Below are 21,086 nucleotides of genomic sequence, written 5' to 3'. Positions count from 1 at the left end.
CACTTCTTCCTAAAAATTCCATTTCTTTCTTCGCAATTATTGTACTGAAAATCAAACGTATCCGAACATTTGAGTGAAAACTTTTAAAAAAATTAGGAAAAAGAGAGATTCTTTAAAAATCTTGTACATTTTATGAAAAAAAATAAGCTAATTAGATGATTTGAACCCACAAAACCAAATTTTGAGAAAGCTGTTTTCATGTACACGTTATTGCACTCGGCCAATTATATCACCGTGATACTTGGATGTACCCATTATACATTCCTTTCTTATCATTCATAAAAAGGAATTAAAATATTTTAGAAAAAAAAAATAAAAGAAATTTGACATATGACAAATTATAATTAAATAAATTGGTGAGATGCACAAAAATAGATGATACTTGAGATGCACCTAAAGATTTTTTGGAATGTAGATAATCAAAATCTTATATGTCCATAATTATAGATATACGAAATTATAGATATCCGACATTTTAAAACTATCATGTTTGTTTTGTAGGAATATTTTTGCAAATATTTGAAAATATTTTGATAATTGTGTTTGTTTCGTAGAAATTATACTCAATAATGTTTTAAATTTGCATAATGTTCCAAAAATGCACTCATGACTATTTATTAATTTATAATTAATTTGAACTTCCGTAACATATTTGTTTTTTTCAAATTAAATTTATGTTTAAACTAATACAATTTAGATTATTTTTTTATGTTATTTTTTTCAACAAAATAATATATCATAATTTAAGATTTTTTATAAAATAAATATTAATTTAAATTTGAATATCTTGCTAAAAAATAATAAGAATTACGATATGACAAAAAAAATGATATACATGATTGATAACATTTATTTTAATTATATAATGTATAAAGATTAATATATATATGTAAAATTATAAAAAAAAAAGGACAAAAATGTAATTTGGAATACCCTCAATTCAAAAATCTAAAAAATCCATGTTTTAGAAGGGTATGAAGAACTCTCCTATGAAAATATTCTAGATGCTGGAAATCTACAGATGTTAGGAAATCTTTCGTTACCACAAAGTAAATGCGATAAGCGATAATCCGGATACTACTCTATGAAAATCTAGAATACCCCCAACACAAAAGTATTTTTTTCTAATATCACGCAATGCATTTCTCCACACGTGTGAAACGCACGTATATTAGCGGCGAGTGCACACCGTTCTTCAATCGATATATTATCAACGCCGTTTTCCGAAAGTCTCAGTTTCTTGACGTTTCCCGTTTCCAGCTCGATACAGGTCGAGTATGGGCGCTCCGATCATCCCATTCCACACTTCTGTTTGAAGAGCCAAGCAGGGGCTGGTGGATATAAACGAAACAAACTGCATATACTAGAAAAGAATTCGCCATCGGCTGATCTCTTGGACGTGTCTTTTTCCGTCGAGCTGAATTCATGGCTCCGGCCATCTCCGAGAGAGTCGAGCTGGCCAATTTTTGTCGCTCTAAGGACTGGTCCAAAGCCATCAGAGTCCTCGACTCGCTCATAGCAAAGTCCTGCACCGTTCAAGACATATGGTTTTTTTTTTTTCCATTCTTGCTCACTTCTCTTTGACTCGTTGTCTTTCGATTTTCGTCAATCTTTTGAAAGGACTGGTGGGTTGATTCAAGCCTAACTATCGGAATAACGGTTTTGCAGCAATAGAGCATTTTGTTACAGCCAATTGGAGCTTCACAAGCATGTAATTAAGGACTGCGATAGGGCGCTTCAACTGGATCCCTCGCTTCTTCAAGCTTATGTGCTCAAAGGTACTTGTTCAATTAGCTCCCTTATCTTGTAGTTTGCTGATATTATTGATGAGATAAAAAGTTTTAGCTGTTGCCTAAATTCTCACACTTCCGGAACCCACTGGTAAGTCAATTTGAGGGCTCTAGATTTTAGTTATTCATTTCCTTTATTTATTTCTCATGACGAGTGAATGAGAGCAAGAGGTGAATTCGAAGAGATTAAAACCTAACTGAGGCATGAACCGTGCGTCTTCTGGCCCTGCACTGCAGCATCCGGTGTCAACAAATGGTCTAGGAACATTGGGTCGGGGGGCTTGAGGGGTGGGATTCATTATGTTTGTTCGTTTCACAGGGGTGTGTTCCTAACGTTCAGCGACCCTATAAATTTCTGATGGATTCTGTACTGTTGGTTTCCTAATTAACGTTAGAGTTCCAAATGAACGTATTATCGAACAATAAGAACGTTCATGTAGCAGAACTGCCTTAGTAACATATAGTTGCTGCTCTTCAACATACCAGATATAGAGCATTTTCGAAATATTTTTGGAAATTGTTCTTTTGAGTTTTTATCTTCAAAAAGAGCTGACGTTTTTGAATAACTCACACTGGGGTTACTTATGATTTTTTGTTCCTTGTTGAAATAGAATTATTGAGAGATTTATGGACAAATTTGTTGAGATCAGTCTGGAATTCTTGTTGTTTAGGTCATGCATACTTTGCCTTGGGAAAGAAAGGAGACGCTCTTTCTATTTGGGAGAGAGGTTACCAGTATGCTCTGTGTCAATCTACAGACCTGAAGCAATTGCTAGAACTGGAAGAGCTTCTGACGAGAGAAAAACAAGACAATAACAATGTGGAAAATGGAGAAGTGGAATCTGGATTTTCAACCGTTGTTCTTGAATCAGGAGTTACATCTGTTAGCAGAAACTTTAGAGAAACAAATAATAATGTAGGTAAACTAATGGAACGCCCTGATTTCTGCATGAAGCCAAGTGATTCATCTGAAGTTTGCAGCATCTCAAGTGACAATCTTGTAGTATGTGAAGGCGGAACTGAAGAAGTTGGTCCAAGTAGTGATATTAAGTGTGAAAGCAATGGGTGTACTGACAATGATGATAGATTAAGTGATACTTCCAAATTGCATGATTTAAGAAGTGATATGCCTGAGTTTTGTAATAAATCCAAATTAACTGCTTTTCATAGCAAATCAAGTGATTCTACTGACATTTTAAGTAAGTCAAGTAAAATGTCAGATGGACGAGGTAATATAAGTGATGAAGCCAGGAGAACCAAAAAATTCTCTGTTGCTAAAATTTCAAAGACTAAGTCAATAAGTGTAGACTTCCGACTATCAAGAGGCATAGCTGAGGTGTCTACTCTATATTTCTAGTTCATATGGTATAGAAGATAAATATGCTGAAGACTCACATCCTAATCTTTGGCAGGTCAATGAAGGGAAATATGCTAATGCTATTTCGATCTTTGACCAGGTAATTTCTGGTTTTTAGCAAGTGGTTCTCTCTTCTACTTTCACCATTCATTATATATGAATTTATTTATGCCAAATGGGTAGCAGAGTAAGCCTAAGTATCAATGTCTTGAGAATGTTAAGGACTATTTTGGTTTCCCACAGATATTGAAGGAAGATCCTAGTTATCCTGAAGCATTAATTGGAAGAGGAACAGCTTATGCATTTCAAAGAGAATTGGATGCTGCTATTAGTGATTTTACAAAGGTATTTGGATGATAAGATGTGAAAGGGAAATATGATTTATTGATTAAAGTTTTGTTAATCTAATCAAATATCAGGCTTTAGAATCAAACCCATTTGCTGGTGAGGCATGGAAACGAAGAGGGCAGGCTCGGGCTGCATTAGGGGCATCTGCTGAGGTAAGTTCAGTATAAAGTGTTTGAATTTATGTCTTGGTCAACGATTCAACAATCCTCTTCCTTGTTTATTTAAGAACGATCCCATGATCATGATTTCAAAGTTAATGCAACCTTTTCGTCTTGTTTCCATTTCAAAAAAAGGTTAATGCAACCTTTTCGTCGAAGCTAGTAGCCTGTTTGATTTTTTCCTATTATTATTTTATGTATGCCATATTACCATTTGGATTGCCATGGCAGGGATTGGGATGATAAATTTGTAAATTATATATTTATATTTATGATTTGAGAAAGTTTGCATGAAACACATTGGGACATAGGCTTCTATGGAAAGACACCATTGAAAACCACAATTGGATTCGATTCCATTGGTATGGAGCCTATATATATTCCTCGTTCATCCGTAACTGTCCAATTATTTTTTAGTGGAAAATTCAAGGCCATAAACTCTTGCTACCCTTTGATTGTTTTATTTCAATATTTTTAAAATCAACCTTTTGATTGAAGCAATATCGTATTGTAATTAATGCATGTTCTAGGCACGTATTGTATACTTTCTAGTGAAGAAAATTAACCTAAAATTTGCAAAGTGCATTAATTTTTTACAATTTTCAATGTGCTTATATTGAACCTGAACTTAGATAAGTTTTGCAATTTCTATTTTAAACTTGAACAAGTATTGCAATTTTTATTTTGCAATTTACATATGTTTAAAAATTATGGGAAAAAAAGCATTTTCATGTGCATTCTATGGAGTATAAAATTTATGATTAGTATGAAACTAATTGGGATTGAAAAACAATACCGAAGTTGGGACTTATAAAATATGATCTAGAGCCGGACTTCTGTTGAAATTTGTGGTTGTGAGTTTTGGAAGATTGATTCAATGGTCAATCTGGTTCATTGATTAGACTTATTTTTGTGCTCGGCTTGATTTTCATTGAAATTAGCTAAAAAATTATACTGTGCTTTTTGTAAAAATTAGTTAATGAATACGGTGGAAATGAACTAAAGGTAAAAATTGCTACACTTGTCCAAACCTAGGGTTTAATTCGATGAAATTGAAAGTCTAGGGTGGAAATTGGTGCACTGCTAAGTTCAAGGAAAATCTATTCCTTTCCCTCTATCATTTATTACAAAATTTTATGATTGAGCATTAGGATTTAGGAACTTAGGTTCAGTTAGATTGTGTTTCCAAGAATTATCTCCTTAAGTTGCTAACAATCTTCCGTGTTGCCATATTCTTGACATACATTCATTTGTAATTAATTCCTTCTTGATTTAGGCAATTGAAGATTTAACTAAGGCGTTAGAGCTTGAACCGAATTCTGCAGATATTTTACATGAAAGGGGTAATCTATCTGAAACTTGCTCTTATTACATCATTTTGCCTTTTCAGTTGTTAGCCAAAAAGTTTCTTCCCTGTTCTTCAGAGTTTTTATCACTTGAATGTAGGAATTGTTAATTTCAAATTCAAGGACTTCTATGCTGCCGTGGAGGACTTGTCTGAATGCCTGAAGCTTGATGGGTCCAATACATCTGCATACACATACTTGGTGAATATCATACTTGCCTGATCATATTGGAGTCTAGCATATAATTATAGACCTTCTGGGAAAAATCCCAATGGTCTGGACTAAGCTGCAAATTTGGTTCCCAGGGCTTGGCATTGTCTTCAATTGGTGATTACAAAAGGGCCGAGGAGGCACACTTGAAATCTATTCAATTAGATAGAAATTTCCTCGAGGCATGGAGCCATCTAACTCAGGTACTGATGATCAACTACTCTGTTTTACATAGGTGAATAGACTACTCGATCATGAATAGCTACATAATGTTAAAATGGTATTCCAGACATCCAGTTAATTAGCCAATGCAAGGTTACAGTGATCAATTGTGAATTATCTTTGTTCAATCAGGCTTGTGACTTGTGAGTTTCTCTTTTACCAATAAGAATAGTACTCTTTGAAGTTAGAACCTTCTACATATTTGAGAGAAATTTTTTTAGCCTTTTGCTACGATTGGTGGAAACTACTTATCTACCAATTCATGAACTGATGTCAGGGGGAAGTATTTTTTATTTTTTCTTTCTGAATTATAGTTTAACTGGGCTTTCTTTACGGATTACAGGAATTCCTTTAATGCAAAGTTCCTGAAGTTCTTTACCTTCTCAGCAATGTTTTCTTCTAGTTAGATCTTGTATTTCCAATTATTCTTTCCATGTTCGAACCCATAAGCTAGCTATCAATAAGCCCTCTATGAAGCCATGAAAGTTAAAAATTGTTCACATGGCTCACCAGTCGTAATACCTATTCTTTTTGTTTATTGTTTCAAGCCTTCTCAAACGGGTAGCATGTAAATACTCAATCTATCTTCTTGTGATCCCTGAGTTTCGGAGGCCTTCCTAGTCTAAATTATATTCCTTCTATCGCTGCTAACACTTAATAATACTGTGATTCCTCTTAGTTAAAATTAAAGAAGAAAAAACCATGCAAGCTAGCTATGAAAGGGACATATGTTTTAGTCTCTTGAGCAGACTATAATCGAATTTTGTTTTATTTGTGATGATGTGTGTAATTCCATTAGAAATTGTAAGGACAAACAATTCCTTTTTGGATTGCAAGTTGGATTATTTTTTATTGTTTGCATATTGTTTGCTTTTCCCTGCCCTTCTTTTTCTAAGCTATAAAGTATGGTTAATTATAATACTTAATTATACAGTTCTATCAAGATTTGGCAAATTCAACTAAGGCTTTGGAATGTCTTCATCAAGTTCTTCAGATTGACAGCACGTTAGTTTTGTTCCTCGTTCCTTTCTAATCATGTTTTTGACTGTTCTTCAATATTTAGCTTTATTTTTCATTAATACCCTTTTCAGAGTATTGATTTCTAAAGGGGAAACCGTCTAAAAAGTTATAATGTCTGATTGATAGGTTCGCAAAAGCATATCATTTGCGTGGGCTAATTTATCATGGGATGGGGGAACACAGGTATATGCTCTGTGTCATCCATCTTTTTAGAAATTCATGTAGAGTAGTTATTTTCTCCTTTATTCTTTTGCAGTTTTAAGAGTTCTTTTTGGAAGAAAACCACTTTCATCAAGAATAGTCAAAGAGTACAAAAAGATCAACCAAAAACATGGGCCAAAGCAAAAAGAAAAAAAAAAAAGAGTTGCAAGAAAGGTTCTGGAAATCAAGGATAAAGAAAAACATATATGTAAATCAGATATAATAGAAAGTTTTTTATTATAGAGAGTTACACACACACTTGTATGTATTAATAGAAAGTTCATAGAGAAGTTTAAGACTCAGATAGAGGCCAAACTACCGATTTTTCTTTCTTTTTTTTTTAATACAATAAAAAAAAAAATATATTAATATTTTTATAGGAGACAAACAATTCATTCATCAATATGATGAAAATGGATACAAAAGAAAGTCCTATGGGTGACCAAAACACCTCCAATTATTACGAAACTAGATAATATTTAAGTGTATAGTAACATTTTTAAACAATTGCAAATATAGCATAATCTTCCATGATAGACTGAATCGCTGATAGACTCCTATTAGCGATATAGTCTATCACTAATAGACTCTGAGAGTTGAATCTAAATTTTGCTATATCTGCAAATTCTTTTGCATTGTGTTATATTTGCTAATATTTTGAGCCTGTTTACTATATTTGCAACTATCCCATTATAAAAAGGAGGGGACAATTTGCTCCATGAGATAGCTAAAAGTGATGTAGGTTCAATAAAGCAATTGATGTTGCAAATCTTGTCTGAGAAAATGCAAGTGCTGTGTTAAGTTTGGAAAGAAGGCTCAAACTTGATTAAGCCAAAGGGTATTTTTATCCTTTTTGGAAGGATAACCCGTATATAACAGGGAGATCAGAAAGTTGATATTAATGGGTCTTGGAGATTCCCATCCAAAAGTGCCTTGAAGATAATTCTAGTATTTCATGGTGAAGATGCAGTGGCTGAGAAGGTGGATTTGTGTTTCATTATTAGATGAACAGGGAACACATGGGGCAGCTGCTAGGAGAAATGTAAAGCCAGGGAGATCTCCTTTGTAACTCGATGAAAGTGTTAATGCATGAATGGTTAAGCTCCCAAGTAAAAAGCCTAACCTTTTTTGGGTAGTGTCCTGACAACACATGATGACAAAAGTCTGTTTTTAAGCTTTGTTCAGTAAAGCTGTAGAGGTAAGGCCTTGCACAGTGAATTTGTTGAAAAAGAGCAATCTGATTCTATGTTCCAGCACCATCCTCTCTGACAGAAGCATTAAAGGGCATCAAAAGAGAGGATAAGACGACCAATCTGCAATTTCATTCTCTCTAAGGTTTCTTCTCAAGTGGAGATTTCAGGAGTCTGCGTGATTGTTGAGAGAGAGATGATATAAACATGGAATTGATATTGGAGGCTTGTTCTCCCAATCTACACGTCCTTTCAAAAGAAGGGGTTTTGTGGGCCTTTATATGAGCTTAAGGATTTTGTATCTGGATGGTTGTCCAGCCTTTGTAGCAATAACCAACCATGCATAGGGCCTTCGTTTCTTTATGATAATGGCAACCGCTTTGCCAAAAGGAGAAATATTACTGTTTAATATCTTTATTCTCTAGTCCACCAGCCTCAATCAAATCTTGACAGCATCCCATTTTAGGAGGCGATAACCCTTCACCTCTTTGCTGCCTTTCCACAGAAAATTTCCCAAATGTTTCTCCAAATTTTTGGTCACTTTCAGGGTTAATCTCTAACTCTCTTAAATCATAATGATTCTGAAGTTACATATTTTTAGAAAAATCTCTGCACTGAAAATGGGTTGTAACCAATCGCCCGACATTCCCTTGCATCCTCCGCAACCTAGCCTCGCTATCTACTTGTCTTAAACTGCTTCCAAGAGTAAAAGACAAACTAACACAAGCCTTTCAGCATGCTTTGTCTTCATTCACATGCTTTCTAGGACCCAACATAGGATTGCTCCAAGCAAACCATGCTTAGTTTTTGAGTTCCTATGATTGAGCTACCGAAAAGCAAGGTGCACCTTGTTGAGTTAGGTAGTAACATTCAATTCTTTGAAGTCTTTCTTAACCATACTTTCATGTCCTCAGGATTCCTCTCATTCGGATGTGATATCAATTTCAATTCATTTATGTACCCCTCATGAACTTTGGCATTAAACAAACTTCTAGATGGAGTGAAAAGAGAAAAAACAAAGATAGAAAATACAACCATAAAGAGATTAGCGATGAAAATAAATAAACATTAAAAAAAAACTTGAGAGCTTGCGAACGAATGCTGAAACTATAAATAAGGCTTCCACCACCATCAGCTACTTCATACCTTCGAGCCAGTGGAAATGTAAACTTGCTCCTAGTGAGATTCAGACCTGAAAGCATAAGGGATTATGATTTTGAATTTTGAGGTCATTTCTGATTAGACTTTCTATTTGGCATATAATTCCTTCTATGCTTAGGGATAAAGCTTTATGAAATTAAACGTTGCTCATATACAAATGATTTTTAATAGGATGCAATTTTGATCCTAATATATTTGAGTACTCTGGTTCTTACTGCTACCTTTCAAATTTGTAAGTTTGCTAATTGGTGGTATGACGCAATTTAACAGTCTACTGCTTCATGCCCGTGGGTGGTAAATTAGCTTAAATCCCAATTAATAAAATAAAACCAACCAAGAACAGACACTGGAAAATAAAAAATGAACTTGCTGGAATGGACAGTTTACCTATTTGCCAACAGGCTTGCCGAAGCATAAAATATGAACATCAATTCTCTTAACCTGTTGTGACATCTCAGCTTTCAATTTTTTGACTCGTTATGTGATAACCTGAATTTTCTGGGTACTGAAAACAAATGTGACATGTTGTAAGATTGTCTAGTCATCATGTTACTTTTGCATCTTTTCTAATCTATTACCTAGTCGACACATGCAGAAAGGCTATCAAGGATTTGTCTACTGGGTTGAAAATTGAGAATGCCAACATCGAGTGTTTGTATTTGCGAGCTTCCTGCTACCACGCTATTGGAGAATATGGATTTGCGGTACAGTAATCAATTGCTTTATTTCATTTTCATTTTCAATTGATCTTGCCATTTTGTCTTACTTGGTGTCCTATTTATGGCAGGTCAAGGACTATGATGCTACCTTGGATTTGGATCTAGATTCCATGGAGAAATTTGTGCTTCAATGCCTGGCATTCTATCAGGTTGATTTCTAGATGAATTCTAGGGATGGCAATTCTTCCCAGAATTTCCACGACCGTATTGTAGAAATAGGTGGCAATTTCTTATTTTCTACCTCGTAAATAGGAAAAAGGGTGAGAGATTTATTGCTTTGAAAAGTTTGGTTGCCTTTATCCTCACTTAGGATATGGGTAGAACAAGGTTGAGACGGGCATTGATACAAACATTTCCTTAGAACCCTTGTCTCTAGCTTCATGAAGTACGGCCAGCTAGAGTAGTGCAATCAGCTAGCTGGAAAAATTCTTCATTGAGGGAAAAAAAAACTCCCTGTTTACAAATAAGGCTCCCAATATATAGGGAGAAGCCACTCTATCAACCGAACCAACGACCCAAACAGCCAAATGCTTTTGAAATAAAATTGATTACTTATAGATTAATTGTTTGGTTTATTTATAGTGCGTTTGGAATAACTTTGGAAAAAAAATGCTTTTCAAATAAGATTGATTTTCCTTTTAAACACATTCGACAAGTTTAATATTTGAAGTATATAATTTTTCTTTGTTTTCACTAATTGCAGAAGGAAATTGCTTTGTACACCGCATCTAAAAGCAATAGTGAATTTTGTTGGTTTGATATTGATGGGGATATTGATCCACTATTCAAGGTGCAATTCCTTCTCAATTATATTTGGTTTTTTTTTTTCTTTTGTTGTACTGAATTATTTCTTTATGTCTTCTTGTCGTGCCTTTAAAAATCATCTCCTTATCAGCTTCAGTACATTGAAGCTTTAATTAAGTTTTCATAGGCTTGCAAGTTTTCCAACATCATGACTTCTTACTCACTTTTGTAAAGGCACATGGATAGCTAGAAGTAACCTAATACAAAGTTTATTTCTGATAAACATGTCAACGGAAGTTAGTAGAGGCTATCTTCTTGGGTCTTATTTTATTTTATTTTTAGTTTTATTATTATTATTATTATTATTATATATTTTATTTTTTAAGAAGGAAACAAGAAAAGGCTATCTTCTTACATTGGGAATTATTTGCAAAATCCACCCTGAAGTTACAGTGTCGCCGTCCTTAAACTTTTAATTTGATCTATTATATTCTTAGACCTTAGAAAAGGGTTACGGCCTCTTCTATTAAACCTATTAGTTTTTTAGTTAGATTATTCCCTTTTGTCTCTCTCTCTCTCTTTTATATATATATAAAAAAAAATATTAAATAGATTTTGTCAACAAAATATGTTCAGGAACTATTAATTATTAACTCACCGAAAAGAGTACCATTGGTGGTGACCCCATCAAGTCTGTCTTTGGTTCATCTGTTACCAAATTACTGCACGAAATGAACATCCAACTTACTTCATGTCTCCTTTTTAAGTTAGTTAGGGCGAGGTTTCAACAGTCGCAAAGTTCTCTTGGAGGAAGTGAATGTTTGAACTTAGTTCTCTGCAGACTTAAGACACCGAAGATTGTTCTTGTCCTTGAGGATAGTGATTTTGAAATGATACATTGTAAGAATAAAAAATAGCAGAACTGTAGCAGATGCTTTTCATCTTTTGTATATTTAATAGTAAATTCTATATCCTTGCAGTACCACCTCCTATTAATTTACATTAATTATCTTTTTTGGTGATCTGGTATTCCTTAGATAATATGTTTGTATCATGAAGTAGAAATACTAATGATGTATTCCTGAAGTGATGGAAATTGTTGCCTATCAGTTTGTAACTTTTACTTGGTATAGTTTACTTAATAGGAAATATTTCAAATGTGCAAAACTGATTTTCAGATTCTATGCATCTGGGCTGTGCATTTAAGTTTGACACAATTTCTTAACTCGCGGCGGTCATGTCTCTTTTTTTTTGCATATTAGGAGTATTGGTGCAAACGATTGCATCCAAAGGATGTTTGTAAAAAGGTTTTCAGACAACCTCCAATACACGAGTCTTTAAAGAAAGGTAGACTTAGAAAGCAAGAACATGGGATGACAAAGCAGAAGATATCTCTTCTATTGGCTGCCGATACTACTGGGAGAAAAATCCAGTATGATTGTCCTGGATTCTTGTCAAACCGGCGTCAGGTGATTCAGTGTGAAGAATAAATTTGAAAATTATATGAAAATGTCCAACAGCATATCTGATATTCCAACCTATTCCACTAAACATTTATGTCATACTGATTGCTAAATTTCTCTACAAAATCATACTGTTTTTTTTTTATTGCTTCTTGAAAGTTCTGAACAAGGCCTTATCCTGGTGTTCTCTCTAAATTATTTGCTAATTTTTTTTCTATTCAAGATATATGTTTGAATTGTAGTGCACTTATCTTTTCAGCCTAGATATTTATTTCTCTTGTAATCTTTGTTTCATGTAATATTGTATCTTGAGCTTCAACTCTTTTCATTATATCAATGAAAAGTGTTGTTTCCTTTAAAAAAATACATCAGAGTAAGAAGAGCTATATTTTGTATTATGTTATCATCATGTATCACTTTCACTCATTATAATTAGAAAGATATGACTTCATGTGCCTTTTGCTACTATCATCTCTGATTTTATTGTGACCCAGATGTGTATGCGACAAACATTACTTGAAAATAAAGATGGCACAAAGGTTGTTGGTTGACTGATGACAATTAATTTTTAAGATATAAAAGTAAATAATATGAAGCTAATGCTAATCTTCAGTGGTGGGAATATTATTTTGGTTGTAATGACTATTTGTTTTTGTCTTATTTTCATTTCATTGTACTTTGAGCATTAATCTCTTCTCATTTTATTAATGGAAAGTCTTCAAACTCATGTTGTTTATACATGGATGTGCTGGAGTTGATATCTCCACCATCCAATAAATGGCTGCAGTGTTTAATCTTGAAATCAAATTCAGATTTACAAGAAAGTAGTCTCACTCATTTGATATTTAGAAATAAAATGATAAATTTCAAATAAATTTCAACATCTAGATTCAATTGTATTCACCTAGTTTTGTGTATGCATCTCTTTTCTGATTTCACTTATGTATTTTGGGTTATCCACACTTGCTACTTCCATTGTTCTCTCTTCTAATGCATGTCACTTCTCTGAATTAATTAAAAAGAATCTTGTTCCAAAGAAGTATAAATCTGATCTCTCTGTTTACCAGCATCGCATGGCAGGATTAGCTGTCATTGATGTTGCTCAAAAGGTTTCGAGAACTTGGCGTTCACTGCAAGCAGAATGGAAATGTTCCAATAAAAGTAACTCCAAGCATGGTAAAAGAGCTCGGAGAAGAGAAAGGCCCAGTATATCCAGCCAGAATAGAGGTGGTGCAGGTTGTAGTACTAGTAGCTTTTCAGAAACATCTTCAAGTTCCCAGCTAGAAGATAGATTATCTGGTCATAATTTTATTTCATGGCAAGATATCTTCTCTGTAGCTGTCAAGTGGAGACAAATTTCTGAACCTTGTGATCCTGTTGTGTGGATTAACAAACTCAGGTATTCCTCAACAAATGTCCCTGTAATTTGTTTGCACTTAACTAACAATATGCTATTTTAGAAAAGAAAAAAAAAAACAATATTTTATTCATGTCTTGTTGTGAATGTGGAACACCAATTCACTGTTATAGCAGTGTAAATTTTGGATGTTATGTTATTTTAGTGAAGAGTTCAATTGTGGATTTGGATCTCATACACCGATGATTCTTGGCCAAGCAAAAGTGGTTCGTTACTTTCCAAATTTTGAGAGGTAAAAAGAAAATAGTGGTTCTTCCTACAAATATTGCTGGCCTGCACTAATAATTGTTGGGTCTACAGGACATTAGAAGTTGCGAAAATGGTTATTAAGCACAAATCCTTTGTGTACAACAAGTCAGACATGATGGTGGACCTGAGTGAGGATGGAAAATTACAAAATGTGAGTTTTTTATGCTCATTTTTTTTTTGAAAAATTTCAAAAATTTCAACGGGATTTCTGACTATCTCGCAGTTCTCTGTACTGAATGTTTAGTAGAATCCAGTGATTATTTTCTTATTTTTCATTTATAAGATATAATATTTTTCATTTGTAAATTTTGGCCCTTTTTTATTTTAGAACGCCTTTCTGTTTGTGGATCGGGAGGAGGAAGGGACCGATGTAGAGTGCTGAAGGTGAAACAGAGTAGAAAGTAGGGAGATGAGGTTAGAGGAAGAGGTGGGAGTAGGTGTGGTAGAGTGGACTAAGGGAAGACATTTTCATGGAAAAGGACTTGGCGGGAGACAATACTTTTCTTGATTAGTGGGTTGTGAAAAATATAACCTTCAAGGTTTAGAGTGTAACCAAGCAAAATGTGTTGAGAAGTTTTAATAACTTGGTATCTCCCTGTATGGCCCTGCATCCCGAAGGTGTTTTTGGTTGGGTCAAGGTATTACATTGCAGTTTAGAAATAATGAGTATATCACTCTGTTGCCTCTTTGGAAGTTTCTCATATTTTATAGTAGCATAGACAACGAACATGAAAAACTCAGAACGATATTAAGAATTCTAATAAGATATTTGTGGATTAGGAATCTCGGCATGTTCTGCAATTTGAGAACAAATGTCAAAAGAATATACTCTCTCTTTTGATCTAGCCCCTTGATAGTGTACAAGACTCCCAACTTTTTTTCCCATTTTCTTTTGTAATTATTTAGAGTACATCCTCATATCATCTATTTTTTATTCTTTGATAAGAAGCTGAGAATTGTATTTAGATAGAAAGGCATATGTAAAAGATGGGAGATGAGATATACCCAAAAAGCCAAGGGTTACAAAAAGGATTTCCAATTGGCATTAATATGCAAAAAATCACCGATTACAAGATTCTTTATAACAGATACTCCAAAAGGAAGAAAGTTCTGTTATGTACTGAATTTACTTTCTTCATTTCCATTCTGACCGAAATTTGTTGCCTCCTCAGATAACATGTTAGTTATCCAGTTAAAAGAAGAAGATAACACATGTTAGTAATGTTCATTTATTGCAGATTATGCAAGCAAAGTCGTGCTCTGATCTTTATGAAGTGGTTGGTGAGGATTTTTGGTTGGCTACGTGGTGCAACAGTACTGCTTTTGAGGGGTAATCTACCTGCAAATAATTGCCTTGAACTCTTTAAATGTCTTCTAATGCCTATTTTCTGTCATTTCATTCTTGTTTCAGGAAGCAACTTGAAGGAACAAGGATTACACTAGTCAAGATGTAAATTAGTCGCATCTTTACTGCTTTATTTGTAATTTTTATGCTTTATGTTATCTTATTCTAACCTTTTCACTCTCCAATATTACCATTTCAGGGGAGAGCATGGATTTGATTTTGCAATCAGAACTCCATGTACACCTTCCAGATGGGAAGAATTTGATGTTGAGATGACGATGGCATGGGAAGTATGTTAGCTGTAGACCTCTTGTATGAGCCTGTTGCCATTGATATTTACCTGATGATATGAACATGAACCGACTGCATAGAGATTATGAACTTTTTAGGATGGTAAAAAAAAACATTGGAAAATGGGTATACTTCTTGGTAATTTTAGATTTTGGGAGACTTGTGGGTGAATTTCTTTTGCTTCGGGTTTCTTTAAATATATTGTCAGATATCCTTGAAGCTTGAATCGATGTCGTCATTTCCATCTCTCCACCACCTTTCAGTTTTGTGCCTGCCGTGCTGATGTCAGAGCTAGTCTCTACATTACACGTAATCCCTAGGAACACTATTTGCATTCTGTTCCTCTAGTTTGGTTTTTCTACGGTGTTTCCTTGCTGAACCAATATCTGAGGGCTTTCTATATATCTATAGCATCGAATCATTTCCCCTTCCACCAAGTCTTGTAACTGGTAATTGTAGCCATGGTTTTGTGCATATCATTGAGAGCAACCAACAGACAAGCCACATTTTGTCGGGATTAGTCAAAGTGTGTGCAAGTTGGCCTGCACACTCACGGATATTTGAAGAAGAAAAAAAAAACCACATTTTGAGTTGGATGCTCCATGACTTACTCTTCCATTTCCTTCTCTATTCCTTCCCCCCTTGCTATCCGTTTCCTTTTGAGCCACCTCCTTCCTATGCTGTGCCTTGTTGGTAGAAACCGATTACCTAAAGAAATATAGAACAAAAGAATTTCATCTTCCTGTATCCCACTCTCCAAGAGTTTATGCAGCCATCTTTAGCTCCAACAAAAGATTGCCTACAGTCTGCGTCTCTGAAACTCCCTATAATTATACGTTCTTACTCTTCTAACAGACTCTCAGTGACCTTTTGTACCCTTCCTAGCATGTGTCTGTTTCGGACCTTTGACATTTCCCCTTCTTTTTGATGTAACCATGAAAACATAGCGTAAGATTTTTATGGAATATGCCACCTTAGACATGTTGATATAACTTTACTTGCATTTATTACATTTGTGGAAAAAAAGAAGAAAAATGTTTCTACTATATGTAAGTTTGGTTTTCGGCGCTTTATATACCTTCAGAATTTTCATGATCTTCAACACTTATGCCTTTTCGTTGGGAATATCTTCGGAATTCTACCTTCCAGGGTCTCATGTCATGTTTTTAGCCTCAGTCCCGTCCCCTCACATTGACAAATTGATTATAAGATGATGATATAGCTAGATAATATTATTTATTAACCGTTGAGGATCCCACATTTGAAAAATCAAGGGACCCCACATGGGTTACTCCTCATTGCCAATTGGTTTTGAGATGGAATTTGACGCTATCTAATAAGATATCAGAGCCTATAGTCCAAATGGGTGTTTGGTCCAATAAAAAAAATGGGATTTGATTTAAGAATGGTGAACCCAAACGAGGTACCATCTTGATGGGGGATGTTGAGTATCCCATATTGAAAAAATCAAGGGACCTCATTCTCTTTATAAGATTGATGATGTACTCCTCTCATTGTCAATTAGGTTTGAGATGGAATCCATGTTATCTAATATAAACAATGGATACAAGCCCAAGAATGACTCAACAACTTCCTTACCTATCCCAAAATACCATATTACACTGACCAACTAGATATCCTCTCGCGTCAACTCTATCAAGCTAATACTATTTTACTTTTCATGATGCTCCCCATTTGCCTACATCATTACATTAGTTACTAGTAGGGCCCACATGCTAACTAAAAATCTAAGGTCCCACTTCTCTATCTTGTTCTGTGGTGCATAAATGATCGGCATATCAGAAGAGAGAATATGCTTTTTCTTTCTCCAAGTAGATAATCGAAATTTTTATGTTCTTACATGCAATGACTTCAATGGCACAAACACATGAACGTTAATTGGTGAACAGCATGGTGGCTCCTTCTTCCTAGTCTGGCATCACATTTAACCACATAATTCTCGAGTTAAATTTGATTTATGAGGGAATATTTTACATATCAGAGCATTGGAATTGATTCAATTATCTAATCAGGGCCCCCAATTTCTTAACTCTGATTTTGATCTAGCTAAGACTAGTGTAAACTCTGCATGGTGAAAGCCAATATGTGTGTGTGCAGTGTGTGTGTGTATTTATTTATTTATTTTCAATAATGAATTTAAGTGTACTATTCTCACAACTTGATTTTTCAGAGCATATGCAATGCTTATTGCGGAGAAAACTATGGATCTATGGATTTTAGTACTCTAGAACCTGTGAGGGATGCAATTCTAAGGATGGTCTATTACTGGTATAATATTTCTGCTGTTGTGGTACTAGTTCGATTGTCAATTTAGCAGGGTTCTAAAAACTCAACTGCATTTTAGGTACAATTTTATGCCACTATCAAGGGGCTCTGCTGCTGTCGGATTTGTTGTTTTGCTTGGATTGCTTCTTGCAGCTAACATGGAGTTCTGTGGGAACATTCCGCAAGGACTGCAAGTGGATTGGGAAGCCATGTTGAATTTCGATCCAAATTCTTTTGTTGATTCTGTGAAGAGCTGGTTGTATCCATCTCTCAAGATGACAACATCGTGGAAAGAATATCCAGATGTGACATCAACTCTTAAAACAACGGGGTCAGTTGTTGCTGCTCTGAGCTCTTATGATGGTTGAGCTCCTCAAGGTTTAATTATGGTGAGTTGTCCGTTGTGTTTTTTTAATTTTTCTCCATGAAAAAGCTCTTTTCTTTATCTAAGAAAAAAATACAGGTAGCTCTCCTTTTTATTTTCCAAGGGCAGTTTGTTATATGTAAAAAAATTTACTTGCAATGGACTTGACGGTAGTTCCCACTGGGTGCCACATGTACAACTGTGGCACAACGATTTAGTTGGGAATCCACGCACTGTTTTTCGTTTTTTTTCTTTCCTCCGTTCTTATGTTTTGCTTTCTCTTCTTTTTTTAGTTTTTTCAAGGTGGAACTATAGTAGAATTTAGAAACAATACACGTTCTTATATCTGCCCCTTTTGTTTCTGTATTCTGCTGAAGGTATCTGTAAGAACGCCTTATGAGTTATGATATGTTTGTTTGAAATGTTTCAATTATGAAGAATCTGCACTCTTTTTCTAAATGCACCTATTCTAACCAGTACTCCAAACCGTAAGATATCTGACCAGATTTGACCCCGTGCAGGAACGCTGATGTGATTTTGTAATTCAGACTCGTTTCTTTTGAATTTTAATCAACCGTACGTTCTGTGTCAATCAAGTAGACATATGGCTCAGCATCTGTAGCTAGAAACTGAAAGCACATACACGCAAATTTGGTCGTTAAAGCCCCTACAGGAGTATAACATTCTAGACTGACTCTCTCTCTCTGAGTTTCCCTTCATTTTTCTTGTGTAAAATTCATTATATTTACTTACGGTACAGTTAACTTTTGGTAATAAAATTTGCAGATGTACCCTGTATTCATGGGTAAATCCTGTTTAGATCTTCATGATTCTAGTATCTGTTTGTCTATTGCTTGGCAGGTATGGTCGTTAACAAACTCTACGTAGTTCGTTTTCTTTCTATTTTTTTAAAATTATTATTTCACAAATCGTTTAAATCTTGGTTTTCAGAAATATATAATTGTGATTTTATAGGGATTACAAGATTTTTAACCAAACCTTTTGATAAATTAAGACTGGATATGTTTTTTTTCTTCTCATGTGATTGTACAAGTATAGATTCGCATTTGAAAACAAATTATTAAAGTCCCGTTTGGTAATAATTTAGTTTTTGACTTTTGTTTTTAAAAATTAAGCCTATAGACCTTACTTTTATCTTCAACTTTCTTAGTTATTTGTCTTTTACCAATAATTTAAAAAACTAAAGTTAAATTTGAAAACTAAAATAGGTAGTTTCTAAAAAGTTTTTGTTTTTGAAATTTGGTTAAGAATTTAATTATTGTACTGAGTTATAAAATTCTTATGGAGATTTCTTAGAACTAATTATTCCATACTATAGCCTTATTGCATATCTTAGAGAATATGACATAATTTATATTAAATTGGCTCAATACTAAAAGTATATTATTATTATTATTATTATTATTAATTTTGGGAAAGAGCACGCACTTTGATTCAATTTCAAGTGGGATCTTACCATCTGTTAGACTTCTATGTTGGTTTTGATCTGAATTTTCATGTTTATATGTATATCGTACTCGGGCTTTATTTAAATTCTTAACGTCAGTTGATGGGCATCTTTGTGAGCCATTTTCACCCAGCATATAGAAATTTAGATCACATTCTTACTCTCAAATGGAAGAACTTAATTTCTTTTTTTGAAAAAGAGATGATGACATCTTTGAAATTGCAAGGTAGTTTCATATCAATGATATCTGGATATCATAAAATTTGTTTTTTGAAGCAACGGAAACACACAGACGATGTGTCGATGAGATTTGAAAAGAGATGTTTCGTAAAAGAAATGGATCAAGACTAAGAGATTAAGGGGGGCTATCAAATTTTGTTATGTTCAAACATCATGGACAAGATCTTTAGATCTGCAAATGGAACTCATACCTATTTTTTCATTTTTATATTTACACTAAAAAAGAGAGAGAGAGAGAGAGAGAGAAAAAGGGACAACTAACCACTTATGTTGATAATTTCTATAATTGGAGTTGGCTATAAAGTCCATAACCCCTTCAATTCTAATTTTTGTCAACTAAAAGATATACATGACGATGCTGTAATTCAGTGAATAGATTTATTTTTGGTAATTTTATAATGGTTTTGTTAGATATGGCCTACCTAAATAGCTTGTGTTTTGCTGTGTTAGGTAGGATCTGAAATTTGATTATGGTGTCGAAAGATTTTTGTAAGTTTCGTCTTCATTCAGAGTCTTTCCCATTTGCAAATAAAATAAGATTATTGCAACTTTAACCAACTTATGCATTTTACAACGTAACACAAGTGTTTACGGCCCAATTTTCCCAATTTCAATATCATTACAGATTTTTCTGAATAAAAAATAGAATAGGGAAAATCACTGTCAAATTATCGAAAATGTGTAGTTGGCCAATTCATTTTATAGATTTCGATCCTTTTTTTTCTTTAAACTTGAGAAAAACTCAATTGGTTATCGAGAGCTAAGGTTAGCTCCACTAGTCGACATCGATGAATTCTGATAACAACGTTTTTATTTTTTCTATGTATTTAGATTTTAAATTTTAAATTTAAAAAGACAGCATTGTATTAGAAAAGATAAAAACAATAATAAATATTGTATCTCAGATTAAGAACTCATTTATTTTTGTAAATTTAAAATATGTATTATATAATATAGGGTAATTGGTTTAAATGGAAAATCTGCGGGATATATTCCTAAATATGGTAAAATGTCAATGTTTATTCGTGATAGATAATGACAAACACTGAAACATCTATCAATGTCTATCATTGATAGATGACATATTTATAATTAAATTGATCCATTTTCTTACATTTGAATACAACCCTATAAATATTATGTATTATACGATATTACAAAATAATTATTATATAAAAATTTGAATATTAAATAAGTTCCTAAATTAATTAGTGATAATTTATATTTAATCTAATATTTAGTAACTATTATTAGTTTTATAATTTATAAATATATCATTAAACATATTTTGAAAATTTGTTTAAATTAGAATTTAATCGACGGATTTATTACCAAACACATAAAAAAACATGAAATACAAAATCAAAAATATGTTTTCAGCTGGTCTACAAAGTAGGTTTGGGTGGGTACTATGTTAAATGTATAACTTGTTTGAATGTTTAGCATAAATTTTCTATTTTGTTTTTGTTGTTAGATTGAATAATCAAGACATGTGGA

At 33.7% G+C, this 21,086-nt stretch overlaps 1 protein-coding gene across 1 annotated transcript; it reads left to right on the top strand.

Moving 5' to 3' along the window:
• The first annotated feature begins 1,204 nt into the window (after positions 1-1,204).
• On the top strand, positions 1,205-18,691 carry LOC120074534 (suppressor of RPS4-RLD 1). The gene is made up of 24 exons (XM_039027688.1): positions 1,205-1,547; positions 1,669-1,778; positions 2,462-3,126; positions 3,203-3,247; positions 3,391-3,492; positions 3,567-3,647; positions 4,930-4,996; positions 5,100-5,200; positions 5,305-5,412; positions 6,366-6,436; positions 6,578-6,634; positions 9,599-9,707; positions 9,791-9,871; positions 10,426-10,512; positions 11,729-11,935; positions 12,997-13,328; positions 13,492-13,578; positions 13,647-13,746; positions 14,834-14,925; positions 15,007-15,045; positions 15,140-15,230; positions 17,423-17,520; positions 17,597-17,906; positions 18,403-18,691. Exons 1-23 carry the CDS (start codon positions 1,426-1,428, stop codon positions 17,883-17,885), a joined length of 3,141 nt encoding a protein of 1,046 aa, XP_038883616.1. The 5' UTR covers positions 1,205-1,425; the 3' UTR covers positions 17,886-17,906; positions 18,403-18,691.
• Positions 18,692-21,086: the final 2,395 nt, after the last annotated feature.

Source organism: Benincasa hispida, chromosome 3, assembly GCF_009727055.1.
Source record: "Benincasa hispida cultivar B227 chromosome 3, ASM972705v1, whole genome shotgun sequence".
Classification (NCBI taxonomy): Eukaryota; Viridiplantae; Streptophyta; class Magnoliopsida; order Cucurbitales; family Cucurbitaceae; genus Benincasa; species Benincasa hispida.
Note: the sequence above shows the minus strand (reverse complement) of the source record. Positions and strands in the feature narration are given on the sequence as shown.